Source organism: Canis aureus, chromosome 5, assembly GCF_053574225.1.
Source record: "Canis aureus isolate CA01 chromosome 5, VMU_Caureus_v.1.0, whole genome shotgun sequence".
NCBI lineage: Eukaryota > Metazoa > Chordata > Mammalia > Carnivora > Canidae > Canis > Canis aureus.
In genome coordinates this window covers 52,277,822-52,305,003 of record NC_135615.1, presented here as the reverse complement: position 1 = coordinate 52,305,003, position 27,182 = coordinate 52,277,822, and the positions used below count along the sequence as shown (strand labels likewise).

General features: G+C 39.5%; 1 protein-coding gene across 5 annotated transcripts in view; it reads right to left on the bottom strand.

Annotated features, from left to right (window-relative positions):
* The window catches only part of NLN (neurolysin), a 106,695-nt gene that overhangs the window by 21,512 nt on the left and 58,001 nt on the right, over positions 1-27,182 (bottom strand). For all 5 annotated transcript variants that reach the window (XM_077898000.1, XM_077898004.1, XM_077898001.1 and 2 more), the window contains 6 exons: positions 24,759-24,894; positions 23,390-23,756; positions 18,507-18,708; positions 6,343-6,529; positions 5,678-5,806; positions 4,291-4,427 (listed from right to left, as the gene is read on the bottom strand). In XM_077898000.1, coding sequence (XP_077754126.1) covers positions 4,291-4,427; positions 5,678-5,806; positions 6,343-6,529; positions 18,507-18,708; positions 23,390-23,756; positions 24,759-24,894 — 1,158 coding nt within the window. The remainder of the gene's footprint in view (positions 1-4,290; positions 4,428-5,677; positions 5,807-6,342; positions 6,530-18,506; positions 18,709-23,389; positions 23,757-24,758; positions 24,895-27,182) is intronic.

The following is a 27,182-nucleotide window of genomic DNA, read 5'->3' as shown; positions in this document are numbered from 1 at the left end:
TTTATTTATGAGAGACACAGAGAGAGGCAGAGACACAGGCAGAGGGAGAAGCAGGCTTCCTGTGGGGAGCCCGATGTAGGACTCGATCCCAGGACCCCAGGATCACGACCTGAGCCAAAGGCAGACATTCAATCGCTGAGTCACCCAGGTGTCCCTTGTTCTTTTTTTTGTTATCAATGACAGGACTGGTAATGTCAACAGTATGTGATCTAGTTAGTCCTCAGCCTCTCTAGAGTCTGGGGACTAAGCATAGTAGGCACTGATTCCTTGAAGGGCCACACCACTATCTTCTCAAAATGATTCAAATACTTACTGGTGAAATTAACCTGTCTTATTAGGTGTCAACTACAGTGGCACCAATATGTACTCAATTGTGATGCTTATTAAGAATTCTAAGGGAGTCTAATTCTTCTTCCTTTCACAGTGTCTTGTCATTTGTTTCTTGCTTTTGTTGTGGTTTCATACTGAAAGTTTCTAGAGTCTATTTTGTATTCTTATTATTCCAGAATTTTTATAATGGCTTTGGGAAAGTCTTTTTAATTCACTGTGCCGGGCAATAATAACTGGTCCCTTTCTGCTAAAACTTTGTAAATCTAGAAAATATAGCAGAATTCAGTGATGAGGAAAAAAACAAAACATAGTTGGGAGGGTGAGGGCTTTGAGACAACACAGACTGTATGATATATTGTGATTGCTCTGATACCCATGACTTCAGATCAAATTCAGTATTTCCTTATACTATAAAAATTCTTTCAGGGCACCTGGCTGGCTCAGTTGGAGAAGTATGCAACTCTTGATCTCAAGGTTGTGAGTTCAAGCCCCATGCTGGCTGTAGAGATTATAATAAACAAACAAACAAACAAATTGACTTTTAAAAAAATTCTTCCTTTTCATCACAACATACCTGTAATAATGACTGATGTTTTTTGTAGAATGGGATTACTGCCTCAAAGTATTAACTTTTAATAAGTGGGTATTTGAATTTTATAAATCAGGTATTACTTTATTTTTATTTTTTTCTTAAGATTTTACTTATTCATTTGAGACAGAGAGACAAAGAGCACGAGTGATGGGACAGGGCAGAGGGAGCCCTGAAGAGCAAGGAGCCTGATGTAGAGCTTGATCTCAGGACCCTAGGATTATGATTGGAGCCGAAGGCCAACATAAGGGCCCCAAGGAGGTATCACTTTAAAGCAAACGTTGGCAAAAATTAAAAAAAAATTAAAGCAAACAAAACCAAACAGTACACTGTAAGATGGAACAAAATGGCTATTTAAAAAGCTGTTCTAGTATCTGCCACTGCAGTGAATAGTGTGAAGGTAGGGTGTGGAGGGATTCCCCTTAGTTGCTGGAACCAGATTCACTACTGTTGTGACAGCAGCGTAGCAAGAAATGACATGATATCCCAGAGTATTTGATAGGAAAGGATGAAATAAAGTCAGTTTCATGGCATAAAATGAGTAACACACAGTGATGTCATATCCAGAATTATAGCAAAACTGAAAACTGTTTTTAACATTACAAGGCAAAAATTCCAAGTTGTTGGGAATTTTGCTTTCTCCAGGATCAACCCAGGTCCCTGTTCTAAATTAAAAGTAGTCTGGCTGCCTACCAAGCTGTGAAGCTTGAGAATAAAAGGAAGTACATAGAAGCATAAGGGCAGGGATTGATCTGCTGGACTTGCAAGTTCCTTGTGGTCCACTGGGATCAGTACTTTGGCTGTTACCTTGATAGGTGGAAGAGAAGAGGTGACAGTGGAAGGTACTGGAGATGTGGCTGTGGGAGTGGAAGCACAGAGGAGGTGGATGAGGGAGAGTAATTGAAAAAGGTACTGTAGTACTTATGCCAGGAAGCCTCACCCACTAGTAAAAGCCAGTAACAGGTCATAATTGACCTTTATATAACTAGACCTTGTATCTCTTTAATCATTGTTTTCTGATTTCTACAATAATGCATGCTTTATGTAAAAATAAGGAAAAGCTCCATAAAAAAAAAACAGAAAAATATTGAATAATCACTCATAAAGTCATTACCTGAAGCTAAGAATGGACATTTTGATGTACTCTTTTTCTAAACACATCTTAAAATAAAAATTTATATTCGATGGTACAAAATATTTTATGACCCAACTTTTTTTGTTCTGTGTATTAAACACTCCAGACATAAGAAAAAAGCTGTTGAAGCCCTTCCCTCATGCCCAAATCCATTCTGCTCTTCAAAATATGGAAAGGCCACTTTTGGTTCAAATGATCTGGAACATTTCACAAGTGAGTAGCCTTTTGAGTAGGGCCTTTAAGAAAGGTAAAATTTTTAAGAGGCATAAACAAGGAAGGCACACGTTTTAGGTGGAAAAAACAGAATGAATAAAATTTGTGAAGGTGCAAAGACCTATGGGAACACACAAGGAGTCTTCTGGGAAGTAAGGAAGGGATTTGATGGCTAAGGAAAGGACTATAAACAAGAAGAGGAATAAGAAGGAAATTAAAAAAAAAAAAGAAATGGCAGGTGAGGGCCTTTGGAAGTTGGCCAATGGCTCATCAATGGTTAACTGGAGAGTAATTTCCAGTTTAGTTGATGGAGGCAAAAGCCAGGTAACAGGGGCACCTGGGTGGCTCAGTAGTTGAGCATCTGCCTTCAGCTCAGGTCATGATCCTGGGGTCCTAGGAGTGAGTCCCACATTGGGCTCCCCACAGGGAGCCTGCTTCTCCCTCTGCCTGCGTCTCTGCCTCTCTCTGTGTCTTTCATGAATAAATAAATAAAATCTTAAAAAAAAAAAAAAAAGCCAGGTAACAGAAGTTGGCCAAGACTGTTTCTTAGAGCAAGAAATTAGGCTGTAAAGGAAGAACAACCGAATAGTAGCAACAGGGTTATCAGAGTCAGTAGCAATTACCCGTTTTTTTCCCCCAAGATGGCAAACCAGTAAGGCTTGGTATTAGAGACATTGCTGAGACAATGGAGGAAAGAAGATAAGTACTGAGGTATAGAAAGAGAATAAAAAGATGAAGTACTCAGTCTTGATGCCCTTACTTTTCTTAGAGGAGAGGAAAGAGGTATTAAGAGACTCCGGGGAACGCAATAAGGGAGGTGGAGGAAGACAGCAGAGTAACACTGGGGGTCCAGACAGGTTGGATAGCATGACTTTGTAGTGGGGCATGTTAATGGAGTCACATGATCTTCCCCAGAAAGTGTGAATCCCAAGGACACCATCTCCAAGTGCGCTGGTGGAGAAATCCAGGGCTCTGGGCACTTAGCCGAAGGTCATGCAGAAGTCAAGGTATTTATAAGAATAGTCAGTGGTTGACCATTGTAATAGGTGGGCTAGGGAATGGAAGGAGACCTACAGTGACCTAAGAGCCTGGGTAGGGTGGGATGGAAGATGGAGTGATTAGAAAGGCTAGTGTATAGACTATAAGTGCCCTGAAAGTGTTTTGGCGGGGGTGCGGGGTGAGCTTGGGGGGGGATGGTGGTCTAAACGACAGCCATGTATTTCAGTATCTATGTGTGGAGCACTATGCAATCCAGAAACAAAGTTTAAGGGAACAAATTGGTTAGCTAAAATAAGTACAGAGAGCCTGATTTTGAGAATTTGTTCTTCTCATTTCTGAATCAAACAGAATAGAAAGCACACTGGAAAATGCATCAGCCCTAGAAATAATCCGACAGCTGAGTCTTCAACAAGAGTGGAGACTGGGGGCCTGTAACTCAGGAAGGTTTGGCTGGTAGCCACCTGGCAGTCAATTTACTATACACAGAAAGGAATGGCTCAGGTTAATAAAGCAGCTTGAATTACTTAGAGGCATTTGGGTTACAGACTATGTAGTAGGTGGGGTAGGCCAGCCACAGAGAAAGGGTACCTCACGCAGAAAATGTATAAAGAAACTGTGTAGAGAATATCAAAATCTTTGTAGATCATTTCTATCAGGAAGGAGTTTACCTTTCTTTCCCAACGTCCTATAAAACTAAAACATGGTTCAGCACATGTCAAAACTAGCTGCTATAAATGCTCAAGTGCATAAACAAAGCTTTGAATTTTAATTATGCAATATATTGGAATGTTAATAAGCAAGAAAATGTAGTAGGTTTTTTTTTAAACTTATAGAATTAGAGTTAATCACTTGTGCACTGCAACTTAATGATGTATGATTTGAAAAGATGCAAGACTTTAAAGTTGAAAGCTGTTACCGAATCTCTTATTCTAAAATCTACACGTAATAAGTACTTTACACTAGGAATTAAAGGGGAGGGAGGCAATTGCAAAATTAACAAAAAGGAGAAAAGAAAATACAATACCTCTGGATTCATTATTCCTTTTTTTTTAAAACAGCTGTAAAACATGTCCATGGAAAATACTTCACTCCAGAGGTATCCATAATATTGGCCATCGTATCCCCCTGCCAAATGTCCAAAAGTAGCTGGCATATTTGTGCCTTTAAAGAAAGATACATTTCAATCAATGTGATGGCCAGTGTTAATTATCAGGTTATCAGCTGCCTAAGGTTTCCCTAGGGGGAGTGCAGGCACTGGGGAGAGGAGACAAGCAGGATCCTACCTGTAGTACTCCATGGATTCACATGTGCCCTCGGCCAAGATGTTTACAAACTTCTCTACTATGATGACTCAACCTTGAGCAGGTTTCGGCCTTAAGCTTTGGAATGCCTAACAATAGTTTCAGAGGCTTTGTCCACACCCATCAGATAGCTCAGTGTTTCAGAACTACTCAGTCCTTTCTTATCCCTTAGATGTATATGTATCTTACAGATACTCTACTATTAGAGCCTACCCTTCGTCACACCTCTTTATATCTAAAATTTGTCAGAACGGCGCTTATTTTAGGTTCATAATTACTGAAAAAGAATTATTTAAAAACCTAAAAAAAGTTTAGGTTTAAAAACCTAAAAATTTTTACCAACTCAATCTACCTCTAGGGCTACTTTTAAAAAGGATTTTGTCAAAGTGGCCTCAGGCACAGAGTTGTGTATGGTCTGCTATAAAGAGATCGCAAAAGTAAGTGAGGATCTGGGATGGACTCAATGAACTCTTCTGATCTTTATCATCACTATTAATGTTGACGGATTTATTTAAATAACGACTTTTACAGAGAAAAAAAAATCACCCTACCAACTATGTGTACACGAAAAACTACCTGTTGGCTTAAAATATGTAAATATATAAATGTGAACACACGTGTGTGCACCTACCCACCCACACACATGAATATCATAAATATAGGGTTAGAAAGTGCTAGTTAAAACTGCCTTAACTGATCTCAGAACCAAAATCAGAAGCAAAGTTTGTGCTTCTCTCTAAAACTGCCCCCTTCTGCCAATTTCTTAGTGGAATCACTGGGAAGTCCTGGTACATATATGGAGGGAGGAGCCAGGTGGGAGCTGCCAAACGTGAATGGCTTTCTCTGCTTTGGGGTGGAGGCCAGTTGCTCATGCATGATTACACTAAAATGCTGAAAGCTGGAGCCACCTTTCCTTTAAGCATATTTGGACAGGATAACTCATACACGAACATAGTAAGCTTATCTGAAAGTCACTGCCTGATTATAGAAATCAGAAACAAATTACATGAGGTAAACTTCCTGACAATCTCGGCCTTCCCTAGCAGTGCTGTAGGACTTTACCGTGTGTGGAACAGAAAAAAATGAATTCAAGTCTTGGTACTCACATACCTGGGGTGGCTGCAACACCTAAAACCTCTGTGCAGTATTTGGCATATTCACTTGCGGCGTCCAGCGATGCGTTGGTATGGAGAGACTGATCAACTTTGCTCAAAACAATCTGACGTAAGGTCAGAAGACCTATTAACATAAGAATGTTTGGGCATGTTTTGGAGAAAAGAGAACTATGTGTTCTAATATCACAAGATCAAAGATTTCAAAAACTGATGCCTGTAGTACATACTACAGAGTGGGAGCAAGGTAACTCACTTAAGATTTAAAAGGAGACAGATTTTTTTTTCTTGGGCACAATCCTGTATATTTAGCAGTCTTCTCCCCCCCCATAATAGCACTTTAAGAGCACTAGGATTATCAAAGGGGAAATAAGTTCTATAGAAGAACATGTCGGCAATTCCCTCTTAAGCAATTCTAACAAATTTTCCTTTTCTATAAATTTTTATTTTTTTAATTTTTATTTATTTATGGTAGTCACAGAGAGAGAGAGAGAGAGAGGCAGAGACACAGGCAGAGGGAGAAGCAGGCTCCATGCACCAGGAGCCCGACGTGGGATTCGATCCCGGCTCTCCAGGATCGCGCCCTGGGCCAAAGGCAGGCACCAAACCGCTGCGCCACTCAGGGATCCCCAAATTTTCCTTTTCTAAAATTACAAGTCATACCTGTGTTGACCAGTCTGGAATCAACAAGCTTTTCAAGCAGATCATCCATGATAGGGCTTCCATCTTTATAATGTTTTGACAATCTTCGGAGGGAATCCATGTCCCATACCCAGTTCTCAAGCATTTGTGATGGCACCTCTACAAAGTCGGTTTCCACATTTGTTCCGCTAAATCGTGCAAAATCAGTCTAGAAAGTGAACACAGAGGTCTTTTTATTTAAGCACTGAATGAAAACTACTTATGTGATGCATTATAATTAGGACTCTAAGAGCTGGGCACCTGGCTGGCTCAGTTGGTAGACCATGTGACTCTTGATCTTGGGATTGTAAGTTTGAGCCCCAAAGAGGGTAGAGAGATTACTTAAATAATTATTAGAAAAAAGGGGAGGTGTCTGGGTGGCTCAGTCGGTTAAGTGCCTGCCTTCAGTTCAGGTCATGATCCCAGGGTCCTGGGATTGAACCCCATGCCGGGCTCCTTGCTTAGCAGGGAGCCTACTTCTCCCTTTCCTTTTGCCTGCTGTTCCCCCTGCTTATGCATTCTCTCTGTCAAATCTTAAAGAAAAAAAAGGAATCTCTAAAACTCAGGACAGAATCAGAGTCACCTGCCTCTTTGAATAAAGGGTTAGGATAACTTCAAATTCAAATGAAAACAAAACACAGTAGCCAAGCAGCCTGAAAAATAACCCTCCAAGTACTCTATGTTCATTTAAATGAATATTTCATATTTTGAATCATAGACAAACTTGGAATAATCATCAAGAAACATAACTGAAAAAAAAATCAGTCTGAGTTAAAACTAGCCTTAAGCTTTGGAAGTAAAAAGATTTTAAAAATTTTCCATTGAAAATGAATATATTTAGGACAATTTCCCCCTACTTCTCTTTTCCGTTTGCTTCCTTTTATTTATTCGATAAGTCCATTTCTGGGGCACTCATCACTCTATTATTTAACTCCTCAAGTTTTCATCAAAATCAGAGTTAAATTACAACATTGCAGACAGATATCCTTTCCATGTGTGTTATGTTTTGTGTTCTAAACTTTAAATAAGTGATTTCTAAGGTAATAGTGTTGTAGAAAGCCTAGTTGTACCTCTCAGGATAGAAGAGGTTGCCTTAACACAAGAAGCCATTTCAGCAGGAGTTAGAGCTGTGGGTCAGCTGGCAAGTGGGGGCAGTGAAATGCAGCTATAGTTTCCTGGACAAAATATATACTCAGAAGTTAAAGCATCCCTTATAAAAATAAAGGACTTATTCTGAGGGTATAGGCTAAGAGTTAATTTTTTTTTTTTTTTTTTTAAAGGGAAGTTTAGGAATGCCTGGGTGGCTCAGTGGTTAAGGGTCTGCCTTTGGTTCAGGTCGTGATCCCAGGATCCTGCTCAGCTGCTCAGGCAGTCGGCTTCTCCTCTCCCTATATTGCTCCCCCTGCTTGGGGGGAGCGCTCTCTCTCTCTCTTTCAAATAAATAAATAAAATCTGAAAGAAAAAAAAAAGTGAAGTTTAGTGAACTATTGAAACATATGTCAGGAAAGCTCTTGATCAGAAAGAGGGGAACCTGCACACCATCCACAGAACTTCAGTAAAACTGACACGGGCAGAGGAGAGTTAGCATGAAAACAACTGGGTCGCCTGCAGAATGGGGGTTATCACTGTGTTGTCTTTCCCTGAACCTCTCTGTCCTGTTTCCCTCCTCAGTCCCTCCCTGACTTCATCATCCCCGGGGTTCTGCAGGGAAAGGAAAAGAAGAAGGGCTTAAGTGCTGGGGGAGGCGGCAGATGGGATGCCGAATCAGCAGCAAAGAACTGATTCTGCTTTTGGCCCAGGGCAGAAGCGCAGATGTCAACGCCATTTCACATTCTGCCTTCCTCTCTTTATGCAAAAAAATGTTTTGCTTGACTTCCTATTATAATTGCGCTGATTCTAGATATGAGGAGCTGCAAATACTGCAGGGCCAAAGGGAAGGAAATTCACTAGGCGCTGGAATTAGGCCACCTGTGTTTGAGGACATCCTAAAAAAAAAAAAAATTCTTATAGGGAAGAGGCAAGGGTTCCAGAAAACTGAATATTTTGCCTCTTTCTGGTATCTTCTAAAATAACAAACATCCTACATTTAGATAAAACACTTTGATGCAATAAACATACCAGTGGAAATCCATTGAGACTTTACCACGTCAGACATTATGCTAGGCCCTTTATATGAATTATCTGATTCAAATTCTAAAATGATTATATGAAGTACATACTGTTATCTCTGTTTGGAGATAAGGAAATTGAAACATACTGAGATTGACAGGAGATCTAGGGTTTGAAACCAGGTGGTCTGATTCCAGAACCCATGGTTTTAAGCACAATTGCTATAATGCCTATGCTATAGAAAAATAAAAAACATAAAAGGTCAAATTATGACATTACAAAGTGGCTAAATCCTAGATATTATCTAAAGTAGAAAAATCTTTTTTTTTTTTTTTTAGATTTTATTTATTTATTCATGAGAGACACAGAGAGAAAGAGAGGAAGAGACATAGGCAGAGGGAGAAGCAGGCTCCCTTCAGGGAGCCTGATGTGGGACTCGATTCCGGGACTCTAGGATCAGGCCCTGGGTCAGAGGCAGATGCTCAACCACTGAAACTCCCAGGCTTCCCTAAAGTAGAAAAATCTTATATCAATCAAACTTGCCTTCATAAGAAGAGCAAAACTGAGGTTTCAATTGTGCTTCCTTAGGAATCCTACTTCCTCTACATACTGGAAGATGTTTCAAGGATCAAACATGAGCCTGGCTGTGAAGGTCGGCCTTTGTAAGCACCTCTCCTGCACTTGGGATTCTGTTAAGAGTAACTGCATGATTTTCTAAGGATTATAGTTTTTAAAGAAGTACTAACAGACCAAATAAAGGCAAATAAATCATACCATCAGCTACCACTCCGCGGTATTTCGACAAAAATGTACATTTTGTATATTCTGCTTGTGTGAATATTTTTCAGTCAGCATTTGCAGATAAGGGTGCAAATCAGCCCCAAGTAACAACAAAATGTGTGTGTGTTTGGAGGTGGTGGTGCTGGTGGTATTTCAGAACCTAGAAAAACATGAACAAATGAGAAACTCATGAGTTAAAACTGAACAAAATAAAAAGTAACGCAGTTATGTCATTCAGAGTAGAGAAGAGAAGGCTTATTCTGTCCAAAGCCATCGGGTGGTGGGGGAGAAAGCATAGCACATGAATGAACAGATCAACAATGTCTCCTAAAGAACAAAAGGAAATGTTTGCAAGGAGTAAAAGCTAAAAATAGCCCTACGGCTTGCTTACTAATTTCCCGAAAGTCAGAAAGTCAGTCACGCTGTTTCTCTGTGTGCCCTTTGAGCAGTATCATTTAAATATTTTTCAAAAGAGGAGGACAAAGATCCTATGAAATTCAAAAGCTCTATTTCCAGCAAACAACTGAATTGCTTCTAAAAAGAAAGGCATCCATGGTCAGCCACTGTATGAGTCAACAAAGGAACCCTGAGCAAGTCTTAGCATCTAGTAGCCCGCTGGGGGTCTGACACTCAGGACAGCACGGCTGCTGAATTATTTACTCACTGCTGACCAGTCAGCAAACACCACCTCCTAGTTTTAAAGCGCATGTTCCAAAGAGCCCTATAAAGCCCTTTATATGGTTTTCAGTAAGAACAATTTGAAGGTGTCGAATAAATAGTAGCTTATAGGCTATAGTATCTATTGATGTTAATATACTTCCCAGATAAAGCAGAGCATCGTGAAATGAACACAAAATAACACGATTAACGAATCATTTTGTAGGTGACACTTCGAAAGGTTTTAGAGCATTACCGTCGCAAGAAATGTTTTGACAATAAAAGCCTAGAAGACAATGTAAACTTAGATTTCTGTTTGATTTTAATTTCTTGGGAGGAAGAATGTTAGTTAAAACCATGAGATTTTTCATTATTACCCTTTTAAACAGACAACGGGATACCTAAAATACACACTATTACAGATTTTTACAACAGATCACTTGATGCTATAAAGAATTCAGACAACACAGCAAGAGCTGGAACAAAATTATATAAATTAAAGCTCAAAAGTCTGTGAGCTTCTGGTGTATTTAAAGACCAAAGTCTTACGGATGACTGTTCTAATTAAGTGGCTGGATGCTTTTAGGGGTTGCAACTAAAGTTTTATGTTCGTGATACCAAATTCCAGCTCAAAGGAAAAGCAGTCGCTGAAATCCGTAAGTGTACTGTGTTTAGAAAAAGAAAAGGCCCCAGGAGAATGGACTCTGGCTGTCTGAGGTGATCCCCTACCGATTTCCTCACAGTCATTCCAGATCCTGACCTGCGCGACTTACCCCTAAATCCAGGGATGGTGCAGAAGTTTATGTAACAAACCATTAAAAAAAGACAAGTGCCACTGTTTCCCAGACTCTGACACAAATAGAGGGTTAAGGGTTCACACTTTTAACTTCACATACACCTACCCATCAATGGAAGTAATAATAGTAATAAAGATACCCTGAATAATACTTTGCTGACTTGCTTATTAATCTTCACAGCAGCCCTATAGTTCAGCAGATCAGTATCACCACCATGATTCAAAAGACATAATCCGTAGAGGTCCTAAATACTGCTTTTTTTTTTTTTTTTTTTAAGAGAGAGGGGAAAGAGCACACATGTGTGAGTGGGGGCTGGGTGGGGGGCTGGTGGCAATGGTAGGATAGTGGGGAGGGGCAGAGAGAAAGAGAGAGAACTTAAGCAGGCTCTACACCCACCATGGAGCCTGAGGCTGGTGCTTGATCTCATGACACTCAGATCATGACCTGAGCTGACATTAAGCATTTCTTTTGTAGACATGTGTCTCTCTCTATACACACACACACACACACACACACACACTCATATATATAAATAAGCACACAAATAAATACAGTGACACAGAGACCTGGGTAGCTCAGTGGTTGAATGTCTGCCTTCGGGTCAGGTCATGATCCTGGGGTCCTGGGATTGAGTCCCGTATCAGGCTCCCCGCAGGGAGCCTGCTTCTCCCTCTGCCTGTGTCTCTGCCTCTCTCTCTCTCTGTGTGTCTCTCGTGAACAAATATATAAAATCTTTAATAAACCAAAAACAAATAAATAGAATAACAAAAATGGGATCCTGAAAGACATCGCTTCTAATACTAATGATGGAATCTCTAACTGTGCGGGGCTGGGGGTAGGGAGCAGAGGCCACAAAGTTGTTGATAAGTGTTTACTGTACTTTAGGACTAACACTGAAAGGTCACCTTATACAGAGGGAAATGTGGAACTAGATAAACTCATTCCACACATGCTTACTTGTGGTTGACTTAGAGAGAATGTCATTTAAGAAGCTAAGGAGAAAAAGATCTATCAGACAGGAATACATACTTGGGAGATCAAATTCTGGCCACATGATGCACTGTTGTCTCCAGGGCGGGGACTGAGAACAGTGGTTACAGGTAGCAGACTGGTGAGGAGCATGACCATCAGATCGGGGACAAGCCATTCAACCCTCTTGAATCTCTGTTTTCTCTACTTGGAAATGGGGGGGTGGGTAACAGTTTAATAGGAGAGGCCATATTCCTTATTCAGGGAATACTGTGAGGATAAAATTCATTAATGGATGTGAGGCACTGATTATAGTGTCTGGCACATGGTCAGTGCTCACTAAGTCTTGGCTGCTATTATCGTTCTTAGCCTGCCCAGTTTGCCTAACCAGGTATGGTCTTGGCTGGTCTAATCGTGCTTGTCCTTGGCTTCCTTCAAGGATCTATTTTTCAGTATTAATACTGAAGATCAAACAAACCCATATTCTTTTCAACTCTTTTCCCACCATTGCAATACTTGAAACTGCTCATTCTGCTCTAGCTTCAGGAATCAAATTTCCAAATGGGCAATAAACATTAAAACAACAGAAAGACGAACACAAACGTGATCCTTCCTCCCTCCCTCAGACTTACTCATTTGAGTGAGAGAAAGAGAGTGCACATGAACGGGAAGGGCAGGGAGATGGGGAGAGAGTCCCAAACAGACTCCACACTGAGTGTGGAGCCTAAGGCAGGGCTCCTGTCACGAACCTGAGATTACTGCGTGAGCCGAAGACAAGAGCTGGAGGCTTAAGCACTATTCCAGCCAGGCACCCCTAAATCAGATGGTTTCTAATCACCTTCCAAAGATCTTCACCCAAAAACCTACTGAGGGTAGGTGTTTGTGAATTTCTTAAACTGAAGCGAAGGTACTTTGCCTTGTGGCCACTTTTTTCCTTCTCTCAAATTATGACGTGTGCTATGTAGTGATCCCCGAAGCTTGAATTATGTGTAAATACAGTTACAATACTTCAAATACATATGGTACTTAATGCTTTCCCAAGTACCTTTCATACATTATTAATAATCTTACAGGCATCCAGGGAAACAGGTATGAGAACTGTTGTCCTCATTTATGAACAAGAAAAATGAAATGGCTCAAGAAGGTTTAATAACTTGCTCAGTCACATAGGCTCTCAAGTACCTGGATGATTTTTAATACAGTGATTTTTTAAAAAAAGATTTATTTATGAGAGAGAGAGAGAACTTGTATGTACAAGCTGGGGGGCGGAGTAGGGAGAGAATCCCAAGTAACCTCCCTCCCAAGCACAGAGCCCCATGCTGGGACTTGATCTCATGACCCAAAAATCAGGACCTGAGATGAAACCAAGAGTTGGACGCTCAACTGACTGAGCCCTCCAGGCACCCCTAAGGCAGTGTTCTTATCCTAACACTAGGGTGCCTGCCTGGCCTCTGCCCCACAGGGTTTATTTACAAGACAAGAGGCTCTCTATTAGTCTTTTGACCAAATTAAAACATTATTTGGAATTACAAAATTTGAAGTTTTTCTGCCCTTCCATCCTTCTCACTTTTAATTGATAAGGCTTTATTGTGATTCTATGATGCTTTAAGACTTATTTATTTTATTTTTTAGAGATTGGGGGAGGGGAGAGAGAGAGAGAGAGAGAGCAAGCAAGCACAAGCTTGAATTATGTGTAAATACAGGAGTAGGAGGCAGAGGGGGAGAGAATCTCAAGTAGCCTCCACTCTGAGCCAAGTGAGGGTCTGATGAGGATCTGATCTCATGACCATGAGATCACCATCTGAGCCAAAATCAAGAGTTGGATGCTTTGCTACCCAGGTGCCCCCTATGTTGCTTTACAATAATGATCTCTAACAGTCTAAAACTCATTACTCCCAATGTGCAGACCAATGACATCATTATGGCAGCTGTTAAGAAGAATTACTTTTCTTTTCTAGCCTACCTAGTTCAAAAGGCCAGTGATTACTGAGAGCCCAAACCACAATAAAGCCAAGAAACAGGAAGAGATACCAGAGATGCCATCTCTTGATTGTTATCTTCAAAATTATATACCCCATAGTACTAACACAAGAAAATATAAGAGAAACTCATCTCCTGAATGATGAAATAGGAGACATATTGAACTAGTGCACATTCATGTTTGCAAACTGGATGTTCCTGCAGTCACATTTAAATATTACTATGACAAGCTCCAACGAGCTCTTCAGGTCATCAAACTTGCACAATGCCAAAGTGGAGGACCCAAACACTGAGCTGCCATATCTTAAAATCAATCTAGTGGATGTGTACAGCAAAATTATTATTATTTGTTTAAATTAGAGAGAGAGAGAAGGAGAGGAAGAGAGAGAATTTTTTTTTTTGACAGAGAGAGAGAGAGAGAGAGAATCTTAAGCAGGTTTCTTGCCCAACACGGAGCCTGATGTGGGGCTCGATCAACAACCCTCAGATCATTAACCTGAGCCAAAACCTAGAGTCGACTTAACTGACTGAGCCACCCAGGTGCTCCCACATGGCAAATTTTAAATTCACTATGTATTTCTCAGAGAAGTCAGAAGTGTTACTAAACATAGAAGCTATTAAAACTCCTTATTCACTACCACCCAGGTTACGTTAATACAAAAGAATTTGAAATTATTATAAGGCTGCAAGGAGGTGGTTCTGTGCCTATTACTTTTGAGACAAAAGTACTGATTATTGGTTCCATATACAATTAACTTAAAAGTTCTTTTGGGTGGTCCCGGTGGCTCAGTGGTTTGACCCTGCCTTTGGCCCAGAGTGTGATCCTGGAGACCCAGGATCGAGTCCCACATTGGGCTTCCTGCATGGACCCTGCTTCTCCCTCTGCCTGTGTCTCTGCGCCTCTCTCTCTCTGTGTCTCTCATGAATAAATAAATACAATCTTTAAAAAAAATTCTTTAAAAAAATTTTTAATTGACCTATAGTAGACATACAACATTATATTAATTTCAGGTGTACAACATAGTAATTCAACATTTATATCTTTAAAAGTTCTTAAAGCATTACATACATATGAAAGAATTAATAGAGATTTTTCAAAGATGATCTCATGAGATGACCAATCAAGGGATTGTACTACACACTATTTAGTTATATGACACATTCTGTGTTCATGAAGGAAGTTAGGCAAACTCTGTAAGAATTGAAGGTAGTCCAGTGTTTCAATAGAGACACCATATACAAACACTATCATCATCATGATACTGTCATCAGTGTATCACTATATATACTGATTCATGTATATATTATACATTTATACAGTTTATATATATACGTACACACACACACACATAAACATACATATATTTCAGTTAAGAGTCAAAGAGCTCTAAAATAATAAATTTAGGAACCAGGAACATTATTTTCCAGCATTAAAAGTGACTATCTCAAAGGATCAAAAATAACATAAGAGATCATGAGAATAACAGAGTGGTAGAGAAATGCATTATGAGCACATGGTAAGCATATAATACTCAGGTTCTAAGAGGACTATGTCTGAAAACAAGAACACACATGAAGAGCACTGAAAATCCACTCAAGAATCACTATTACTTTAATAAATGTGATTAAGACGCCAAGTTATTCCTTTGTGAAATCATTAGTTGCTAATCAATATACAAATAAGGAGGAAACTGCTATAACCCAGGAGTTCTTAACTTGGAATTCATTATGGTCTGGGCTTCAAGGAATCTGTGAGCCCTTTGGAATGTTATGTAAAAATCTGAGTATATGAGTTGTATGTACATTTTCCTAGAAGAGGTATCCACAGCTTAAAATCAGATTTTCATAGAATCCTCATACCCAAAAGAGTTAAGATCCACTATTCTAAAAACAAGCTATGGTTTATGTATGTACAAATATATAACTGGATCTTGGACAACCTAAGTAATATTCCATAAGTCTGAAATTCAAAAAGGTATCTGACTTTTCTAAATAACTCATAAAAATATTTTTTAAAAAAGGAAATGGAAATTAGACTTATCTTAATTAAAGGAAACAGCTACAGAATGGACACTGATTGAAAATAAATACTGCAGGAACCTGATAGCTGTGAAAGTACTTTAAAATTATGTCAGAAAGAAAATTTGGGTTATTCTGAAAGATTTCTTTTCCTTGGATTAAATACAGGATAGAACTGGCTACATTGGTGTATGAGGACTTATTTGAACAGATTCATATCTTATTTCCCTATTTTTTTGAACTAAACATGGAAAAATCAGAATGTAAAGATAAATTGTTAAAAGAACTAAACAGGTTTTTTTAAACAATAGTGACAGTATTGTTTTGGAACTGAGTGGATACATCTTTGGTTATTATAATGACTTGGGAGCTATTCTGAGGGCCGGGGATGCTAGATGTCCAGGACCAACTGCATATGTGTGGACAAAAAACAATTGTCCCATATGCTACATGCCATTCATATGTCCTACTGGACATTTACATAAGTGAAAAATCTTAATTAAGCAAGCCCAGAAACTAACTCCATTGCACATATTTCTGTAAAGTATTTTGTACCTACCTTTAATTTCCAGGACTGAACTATTGAGATCAACTAGGTAAATCAAAGCAAGACTGCTTTTTGTAAGTTTCCCAAAAAAATGTTCACCATTTTGGAAAATCAAGTCACCACTGGTGCTATTGACCAATATGGAATGTCTTTGTTCCCCCCAGTTCATATGTTGAAACCTAATCCCCAATGTGATGGTAGGAGGCAAGGCCTTTGGGAGGTAATTAGGTCGTGAAGGTAGAACTTGCATGAATGGGATCAGCGTCCTTGTAAGAGAAAACCCAGGGAGACCCCCAACCTTTCTATCACGTGACAACATGGTGAGAAGGCACCATCTGTGAACCAGAAAGCAGGTTCTTACCGGATACCAAATCTGCCAGCACCTCCCTTGATCCTGGAACTTTTAGCCTCTGTGAGAAAGAAGTTTTCATTGCTAATAAGCCACCCAGGCTAAGATATTCTGCTACAGCAACCTGAACCAAGACACTTGGCAATATCATTCTAGGGCTTGAGTTTACAACACAAACCGCATTTATCAGTCTGTAGTTTTTGTTATTAGGTTCAGGGTTATTCATAATGAAGACTTCATTATATCTTACTATGGAGCCATGCCCAGGCCTAACTATCTGGAAAACATAAAAATGTATTTGTTTTATGTTCAAGGAGGACAATATATCAACTACAAAATTTTCTGTGAAAAAAAAATTCTGTGTGGAGAACGGCTGTTGGGAAAAATGAGTAAAATCTAAAAAGTGCTGGGTGTAGTTAGGAGTACTGTAGCAACACTGGCTTCATGGTTATGACCAATGTACTATGGTAGTATTAGATGTTAGGAGTAGAGGAAACGGGGAGGGTTACATGGGCAATTTTTGTTCTGTCCTTGCACCTTTTCTGTAAATTGAAAACTGTTCTAATAAAAAGCTTCTTCTTAAAAACTTTGCCTTTGGAGATGCATAGAAATTTCAAATTTGGAAAAATGTTCCTCCATTTCTTTTAATATCAGTTTCCTTCCTTCCTTCCTTCCTTCCTTCCTTCCTTCCTTCCTTCCTTCCTTCCTTCCATCCATCCGTTTCTTTCCTTTCTCCCTTCCCTTCCCTTCCCTTTCTTTCTTTCCTTTCTTTCTTTTCTTTCTTTCCTTCCTTCCTTCCTTCCTTTTTTCTTTCTTTCTTTCTTTCTTTCATTCATTCATTCATTCATTCATTCATTCATTCATTCACTAGAGACACGAAGAGAGGCAGAGACACAGGCAGAGGGAGAAACAGGCTCCACGCAGGGATCCTGATGTGGGACTTGATACCAGGACCCTGGGATCACGCCCTGGGCTGAAGGCAGATGCTCAACCACTGAACCACCCAGGTATCTCTAATATCAGTTTTCTAAACTGTTTATTAAACTGTTTCTAGGGCAGCCCTGGTGGCGCAGCAGTTTAGCGCCGCCTGCCGCCCAGGGCGTGATCCTGGAGACCCTGAATCGAGTCCCACGTCAGGCTCTCTGTATGATGCCTGCTTCTCCCTCAGCCTGTGTCTCTGCCTCTCTCTCTCTCTCTCTGTCTCTATGAATAAATAAATAAAATCTTTAAAAAAAATAAACTGTTTCTAACTCGGTGTTTTCATGAGTCAGATAACAGTGAAATATTAACAAGTTCATATGGTTTATCCTAGAATACGGTGGGCCTAGTTTACTGAATTGTATTACTAAGTTGAGAAAAAAATGTTCATTTTCAGAAATAGAGGAATCAGTTGCAAGCCACCGCACACACACACACACGCCCTTTTTGGCAAGTTCTCCACATGGTTATACTACGTTATCTATGATTTTAATTTGAGGCTAGTAGTGGGAGGTGTTTCAATGTATTTATTATTAAAAAAGGAGTAGAGTCTGAGACAGTTGAAAATCACCAAACTAAACAAAGCATTAATAAGTGGAAGAAAAGAGATTACAGCTCAGTTTATCTGTGAGGCTTACACCAAATCCCTATGGAGAAGAAGATAATTAAAAGTAAAAAAACCCAGAGTTATCTGTAACCCTTAATGATAATCTTTTTCCATTGGGTGGTATTCAATGAAGATCCTTTACCAGTGGGTTAACCTCTGAGTAAAAAACACAGTACATGTGAGGACACAATAAGAAAACTTTTATGTTTTTTTACAGAAGGCCTAGGAGATTCGTGAGCATGTTCAGATTCTGAAAAAACATGTTAAGGGGAGGAATCGAACGGCAGCAGAAAAAATAAAAGTCGGAAAAACAGTTAGTAGGTTTACTATTAAAAGAAAAAAAAAATCACTCACCTGTGCACAAATCTGATGCATGACATGACCAAATTCGTGGAAGTAAGTCCGCACCTCATCATGCCTCAGGAGAGAGGGACGAGCTGCTGTTGGCTGCGAGAAGTTCACCACAAGGGCAGCCACGGACATCATGCGGCTCCCATCAGGCAGGAGGCAGCCAGGCTGGAGACCAAAGCAGGCTGCGTGGTTGTACTTTCCTTCCCTGGGAACCAGAGCATCATGGGTGAGATATGAGAACTCTTCTCTAGCAACAACATTGCTGGGACCTCTCTCAGACACAAAGTCTTACTGGATACCAGAGGGATGTAATCCACACTTAGAAAGTAGGTCAACATTTTATCAAAATGGATAAACCAGAACTAAGCAAACAAAAACTCTACTATCGCTTCACATGAGTTCTATCTCCAAGGTTTCTTTTGCTGAAAAATCTTAATGTAAGAATTAAGAGTATATACCACACCCAGTACAGAGCTCAATGTTTAATGGAATCTTGCTTTTCTTCTCCAAGGACAGGGTTACTAAACACTAAATTGTGTTAATGCAAACTTGAGATAAAAGATAGAGTTTGATTTACGAGGCAGTTTTTTCTTAAAATTACAATTGACAGAAAACCAAATACTGGACAAGAAGGTTGTTCCTTTTATTCAAGGAAGGAAGAATCAGCATTCACAATTAAATGAGCTCCTTTTATAAACTAGTCAGGCCTTTCTGAAACAGAATGCTTTTAGTTAGCTTGGGAAAAAGCATAAATTACACTATAAAATTGTCTATTCATGGACAATGGGGTATCAGTGATGGTCTCTCCAAAAGCAATGTGCAGTTAGACTTTATTCCACAAGTAGGTTTCCTTCTTCCTTTTCTTTTTTTGGCCAGAAGACTAACAGTACATTCAGGTTTGGGGTAGAACTTTTAGTTTGTTTTGATTAATATATAAAATTTTTTTGTATTATCTTTTCTTGCTGACTCCTTATTAGTCTGTTTTCCCTGCTGTTCTTTAACTGTTCTTCAAGTTAAAAAAAAAATTAGCCTTTTCCAGCTTCCTATAATGGTATAATGCTAGAAAGGGCAATGTTCCTATCCACACAACCATCACAATGTGTTTCACAATCTCCAAATCACAACTTTTTCTGAATTCATCACTAACTGGAAGGCATTCAACTGACCATCCAAGACAGATGCCTCCAAGGAGAGAGGAAGTGAGGAAGCAAGCATTTTTTTTTTTTTTTTTTTTAATACCTGGGGCAAATCCTGCAGAAACCAGTAAGAAAAGTCTTTTAACAAATTGTCAAAGGCTGTGGTGGACCAGTGAAAACAGGGAGCCTCTGTGAACTACAGATAAGGACATTCTGCCTCTGTTTGCAGGGTCTTCTCCCTGAATCTGGCCAGGGACACACAAAAAGACGGTGGCCAGGGAATACCCTGATAGAGCATCAGTCCACGCAGGCCTGGAGAGGGAGTAGCTGCCTGGGTAAAGGAATGAAGCGCTGCCTCGCTTCTGGGAGGAAGCGCACAAACTCTGCTGCCCTAAAAGCACTGGTAAAAACCCAAAGCCAAGGGAAAGAGAAGAGAAAAAAATCCTCTCCTTCTGAAGGAAGGACAGGAACGTAGTGTGGGCCCAGACCTGCAAATGAGACCTACTGAACAGGCTATGTCAGCACTGAGCAGGGACATGGGAAGGAAGGGGACAGATGAGGAGGGGACAGGCCCCATGAATGTGAACACCAGAAACTATATGCTGAATGTGATATGATTTTCAGCCAGCCCAGATTCTGGTGGTTCAATAGAATAATTCCACGTAGTTACTTCTAAATGTGTAAACAGATCTATAAATCTTTTTTTTTAAAAGAATTTATCTCTTTGTTTATTTACATATTTGACAGAGAGAATGAGAACACAAGCAGGGGGAGCCAGAGAGGGAGAAGCAGACTCCCCGTGGAGCAGAGAGCCTGATGCAGGGCTCGATCCCAGGACCCTGGGATCATGATCTGAGCCGAAGGCACATGCTTAACTGACTGAGCCACCCAGGTGCCACTATTCTATTTTATACCTCTTAGTGCACTATGGAGGGTCAAGAGTGTATTTTTCCCCCAAAAATGTGTTCTTCATTTGAGAGTAGTATGTGTGCTACTGTGTTAGCCTTGTCTGTCTAACATCAGGCCCTGGGCTGAAGGCAGATGCTCAACCACTGAGCCACCCAGGTGCTCCACTGTACATGTTTAAAAATGCAGAGAATAGGACGCCTGGGTGGCTCAGCAGTTGAGCGTCTGCCTTCAGCCCAGGGAGTGATCCTGGAGACCCGGGATTGAGTCGTGCACTGGGCTTCCTGCAGGGAGCCTGCTTCTCCCTCTGCCTGTGTCTCTGCCTCTCTCTCTCTCTGTGTCTCTCATGAATAAATAAATAAAATCTTTAAAAATAAATAAATAAAAAATAAAAATGCAGAGAGTAATGCTGTAACTTACAGGTTTATTTTTTTTTATTTTTTATTTTTATTTTTTTTAACTTACAGGTTTAAATGTAGATTCTCTGGTGAACAAAAGCTCCCCAGTGACATTGCTGTATATTATTCATTTTATGCTATGAAGCTAGCTTTATTATTTTTTTAAAAGATTTATTTATTTATTTATCTATTTATCTGTTTGTTTGTTTGTTTGTTTATTTATTTATTTATTTATTTATTTATTTACTTATTTATGATAGACATAGAGAGAGAGAGAGGCAGAGACACAGGAGGAGGGAGAAGCAGGCTCCATGCTGAGAGCCCGACGTGGGACTTGATCCCGGGACTCCAGGATCGCATCCTGGGCCAAAGGCAGGCGCCAAAGCACTGAGCCACCCAGGGATCCCCGAAGCTAGCTTTATTTAATCTTTCTTTTTCTTTCCTATCAAATGCTCTGGGATATCATGTCATTTCTTGCTCTGCTGCTGTCACAACAGTAGTGAATCTGGCTCCGGTGACCAAGGGGAATCCCTCTGCACCCCACCCTCATACTTTTCACTGTAGTGGCCGGAGTAACCCATACCTGAGTTCTCTCTGCCACACTGAGATGATTCTTACTGAAAGAGAGCAGATTGTCCCTAAATCAGAAGAGGTTGCACAGAAGAAAAAAGATATCCCAAAAGAAACTAAAGACACAAAAACTTATGGCCCAGGTGTAAATTCTGCATAAAATAAATGCAAATTAAAAAAACAATAATAAATTTTAAAAGGTCCGTATCAAGCATCTTATGTTAAAACCAGAGTGTTTTGCTTTTTTGTTTTGAGAATCTTAGTATTCAATGAATAAAAATTGAAATGTGATTACAAAAATAAAGTAACTTTTTTTTAGGCCTACTCCAAATATCATTTTTTGACTCATGTAGAGAAAATGAGTTATTCCATCTCACTTTTATGAAGTGACAGGAAGTGAACATTAAGTAGGTCACTACTTTCACAAGAGATCAGCTTCTGATTCCCATATCAGTGCTGGTAGCAATGGCCAGATCTCAGAGTACAAAAGAAACCAATTATATGTTGGCAGGGAGACAGCAGGCGGAGGTGGCAAGAACTGCTATCTTTGACCCTGGAAGTAGAACCTGGGGACAGTTACAGAACACTCCAAGACTGAAGGATTTCCCCGGACAGAATTTTTGGCTTAAAACTCTATGCTGACATTCTTATTAAAAATAGACTTGTCTACATTTGACAAGGGTTTATTTTTAGATTATATCAAAAGTGAAAGTAAGTCCAAAAAACATTGGGATAAGACTCCACTGTCTGGATGACACAGTTAGCCAGTGTCTTTCCAGCAACTACCTAAAGTCACCCAAAGTCTGTGGGTTAAAAACTTTTTGCACTACAAAAAGTAGGGGGTTACTGTAATTTCCTTTGGCCTAGTTAGTAAAACGAACTGGTAATTGTAACAGCCTAGCTTTGTTTTAGAAAGCAGCCTAGAGAGAAAGTGATCCAAATCCTTTCATGTCTGATGAAACAGAGTCCATAGTTACCACATGTTTCAGAGACAATAATATTTTGAATTCTCACCATTGACTGAATACCTAGCCTGGGTGATATGCATAAATAGCCTAATGCATGAAGTAATCCTATAAAGGGATTACCAGTCCCAAACGACAGAGGAAGAAACAGAGTCTCAAAGAGGTTAAGTCACTTAAGCATCTCAACTCCATGTGAATGACTACAAAGATTTTGCTATTCCTACTATACTGTGCTGCTTCTCAGCCAATTCAGGGAAGTGCCCATAGACTAAAGAGTACTGGCAAACAGATTACCTGAATAATAAATATTTTAGGGACCAATTTATTTATTTATTATTAAAGATTTTATTTACTTATTCATGAGACACACAGAGAGAGGCAGAGACACAGGCAGAAGGAGAAGCGGGCTCCCTGCGGGGAGCTGGATGTGGGACTCGATCCAGGATCTCGGGGTCACGCCCTGAGCCAAAGGCAGCCGCTCAACCTCTGAGTTACCCAGGCGTCCCAAGGGGCCAATTTTAAATGAAGTAAGTGCAGTGCACAAACCAGATGATGATGGTAATGATGATGATGATGGCTGCAAACACTTACTAAGCAATTGCTATATGCAGAGTCGTCTTCTAATCAATGTTCTGCACATCATTAACTGTTTCATCCTTATAACCCTACAAAGCAGGTAGAACTAATATTCACATTTTATCAAACCTATAATATAGGTAAGGGAACTGGGGCACAGGAACATTATTAAGTAAGATGCCTGGTAAGTGACAGAGCCAGACACTCTGGCTTCAGAGACCACATGTTCACTCTCACTTCTAAGAACCACACGTGAGAACTCTGGAAGACAAGAGTTCTAACCTGGGTAGGAATCGAATCCCTACAGTCCCTTCCAACAATAGGATTCTCAGTACCTTGGATAGAGGTCCAAGTAGAACTGTCCCAAAACTTCTCCTGTGGCTTTGTCCTTCACAGTGTAAAGTGTCACACTTTTATGCCACACATGAGCATCTGCCACCTGCTCGAATGAAAGCCCCAACAACTCCTGGTAGATGTTCAGCAAGCCTTCAGTGACCACTTCAATTGGGAAGTATTCCTTGAGGCTCTCTTGATCGATGGAGTACTTGAGTTCTTCTGTCTGAGTCATGTAGTAATGGAGATCCCAGGCATTGATTTTCCCATCATATTCAAAACCTCTCTCTTCACATTCCTTTTTCTTCAAATTCAAAATAAATTCTCGCTCTGCCTCACCCAACGGTTTTAATTTCTGGCTTAAGTCATCTGTGAGGGAAATGGGAAAAGCCAGTGATTTATTGCTTTTGGGGGCAAGCACATTTATACACATACCAGTGTTTTAGCACGGTGTTTTCTCCTTTGTAGTACTTGATACACATAATGGGAGGAAGGAAGAGCGGAAGGAGAGAGCGAGGGAAGGAAAGCAGGCTCTCTTATGACAGCACTGCTGTTCTCTTTGGGTAATTTATCATGGCTCCTTGCCCTCCCCCCCCTTTTTTTTTAGTTTTTCTTTTTTAGCACCAGCCAAATCAAGCCACAACTTCCTCATACCATCAACAAAGCTCAAGTTTATCTCGGAGAACTCTGACTCCAGAATGTTATATAACTCAGGAAACAAAACAATAGTGAAACCATCTCATGTACATGATTACTCTTCAATGAGATGAGGCTCCTCAAAAAGCCAGGGAAGATAAATCAGATGCAACCTGTGATCACTATTACTAAAAACTGCTCAGTGCAGTTAAAGAACAGCCATGGGTTTTGTTTATCACCAATCCCTTCCTATAAAGAATGTCTATTTGGATATAGCAATTCCACTTTTTAGATGGATACCACAATTTATATACCGTGGTTAATTTTGACTATTTCGCTTTCTCCCTAACTTACTTTATTTATTTATTTTTTATTTTTTTCCCCCTAACTTATTTTAATTTAAAAAGGGCACATTTCCATCTGGGCTATCGTCTTGCGGCCTGTATTCACATACTCTCTTACAGGCCTAATCAGAATTGTATCACTCTGTATCTCCCTTAAGTTTCCTTCTTTCTCTTTACAGGGCTTATCAGACAGTTGTCTTCACCTTTACACTCTAGGATTGACTTCCAAACTGCCATGTCCTGTAACAGAGCCAAATACATGTTTATCTTACCAATATTTGTGACAAATTGAGGACAAATACATAAGAGCCCATGCATTTAGCTGGATACAGTGAGATAATCAAAGAAAAAGAAAGATGGAAATATACAACTGAGTATAAAAAGACCCCACCTAGAAAGGCTGTTACGTGGCTGGTACTCTTTGCAGTGTTCATTTCAAGGACAAAGTCGGCATGTGTGCTATAGCCAAGGAGTTTGGCTACTCTGGCCCGCAGTGGGAATAGCTGCTGCAGGATTACGGTATTTTCCTAGTAGTAAACAACAACAACAAAAACAAAGATTCATCATTAATTGGATCCAAAGCATTAAAAGAGAGTTATTACATGTATTTTTAGGTTGGCAAAACTGTCAGGTATTTTTAAACCATCTCACCTCTGAATAAATTACTACAGTGTTAACGGATTTTTTTTTTAAAGCTATGATTGAGTTTTATTTCTGAAATAACCAACTTTTTAACCCTCAGGAGGTTGCTATGAGGTCTTAATAAAATTTTAGGTATTATAAACTTAAGAGTGAAAAATATTAAGGACTACAGTGATTCCACATTTAATTTCATTGATAAGACTGCAACAAATATTGATACTTACATTTGTTTTTGGTATTATAAATATATGTAAACACTAGTTTGCCACTTTTTTTTTTTTTTACAGATTTTATTTATTTATTCATGAGAGACACAGAGAGAGAGGCAGAGACACAGGCAGAGGGAGAAGCAGGCTCCCTATGGGGAGCTGGATGTGGGACTTGATCCTGGATCCCAGGATCATACCCATGATCTCAGGATCATGCCCTGAGCCGGAGGCAGACCTCAACCACTGAGCCACGAAGGAGCCACTAGTTTGCCACTTTACTTCACACCCATTAGTATGGCTACTATAGAAACAATAGAAATATAATGAAATATATATATTTCATGAAATACATATATTTCTATATTATAAGGAATATAATACAGAAAAATAGTGTTAGTGAGGATGTGAAGAATCTGGAACCTTTGTGTACTGCTGATATGAATGTAAAAAGTATAGCTGCTGTGGAAAACAGTATTGCAATTCCTTAAAAAATTAAACACATAATTACTATATGATCCAGCAGTTCCACGTGTGGGTATGTATCCCAAAGAGTGGAAGCAGGAATTCAAAGATATCTATACACCTGTGTTCACTACAACATTATGTGAATAATAGCCAAGTGGTGGAAGCGTGTTCATCAATGGATAAATAAAGGAAATGTGGTTGATACATACAAAGGAATATTATTCAGTCTTAAAAGGGTAAGAAATGCTAGCGCATGGATAAAATGTCAAGACATCACACTAAGTAAAAATAAGCCAGCCACAAAATATGTCTCACAAATTGTATGATTCCAACTTACATAAGGCTCCTAGAGGAGTCAAATTCATAGAGCCAGAAAATAGAGCAGTGAATGCCAGGGGTTGGGGAAAAGAAGATTGGGAGTTAGTATTTAATGGGTACAGAGTTTTAGCTGGGAAAGATGACAAAGTCTAAAGACACATAGTGGTGATGGTTGCATAGCAATGTGAACATTCATCTCAAATCATTACACATTTTTTTGTTTTTGTTTTGTATGTATTAAGAATATAAATAATGATATTGCTTTATTTTTTTAATAATAAAAGGAAAAGTAATCTCCTGGAGAAAGTAATAAATGTTGAAGTCAAAGAAAAATTACCCCAATGATTAAATCATATTTAATTGTTTCTAAGGAAGATCACACACTGAGGTCAGTCTATCCAGGTTCTTAATTAGGCTCTACCATTTATTATTTATTTGACCTTTGTTAAGTCCTTTAACCTTTCTAAGCCTCAGGTTTCTCATCTTTAAGATGTGGACAATAGAAGTAGCTGAATCGTAGGGTGATAACGAAGACTCAAGTCAGAATATATGTCAAGTGCACAGAAAAGTGCCTGGTACGTGAGCAAATACTAAATAATTATTTACTCTAATTTTCATTATTTTAAAACTACAATGGAAATATGGATAAGAGAAATACATAACTCAAGTTCTAAAGTTTACTAGTTTGAGTTTTTCCCATCTTTTTCAGTTTTCCTAGACTTCTCTCTAGACTGACAATTTTCTCAAAATCCCCCTCCCCCCATTCTTTCTTTTAGTAAAAGAATTTTCTGAGTTTTTGCTGGACACATGATACCTTGACTACCTCCTCCAACCTCTCTTAAAACTAGCTGTGGCCACATGATATGCAACGGAACAAGGGACTAGCAAAGAGGTCATGAGTAAAATTCCCGGGTTATCTCTTTATAGATGCTTGTCTTGTCAGCTGTGAACTGCATGTGACAACAATGACTGTGGAAGCCACGATACCAAGGATGGCAGAGCTATCTCCTCCAACTCTGGATCATTCACCTCTGTACTGTTAGTTGCAAGAGAAATACACCTTTAGAAATTGTGTTAAAACACATGTAACATAAAAATGCCATTTTAACCATTTGAAAAAAATTATTTAAGACTTTTATTAGCAGGTGCTTGCCATCTGCTGACTTTGAAAAAAAATCAAG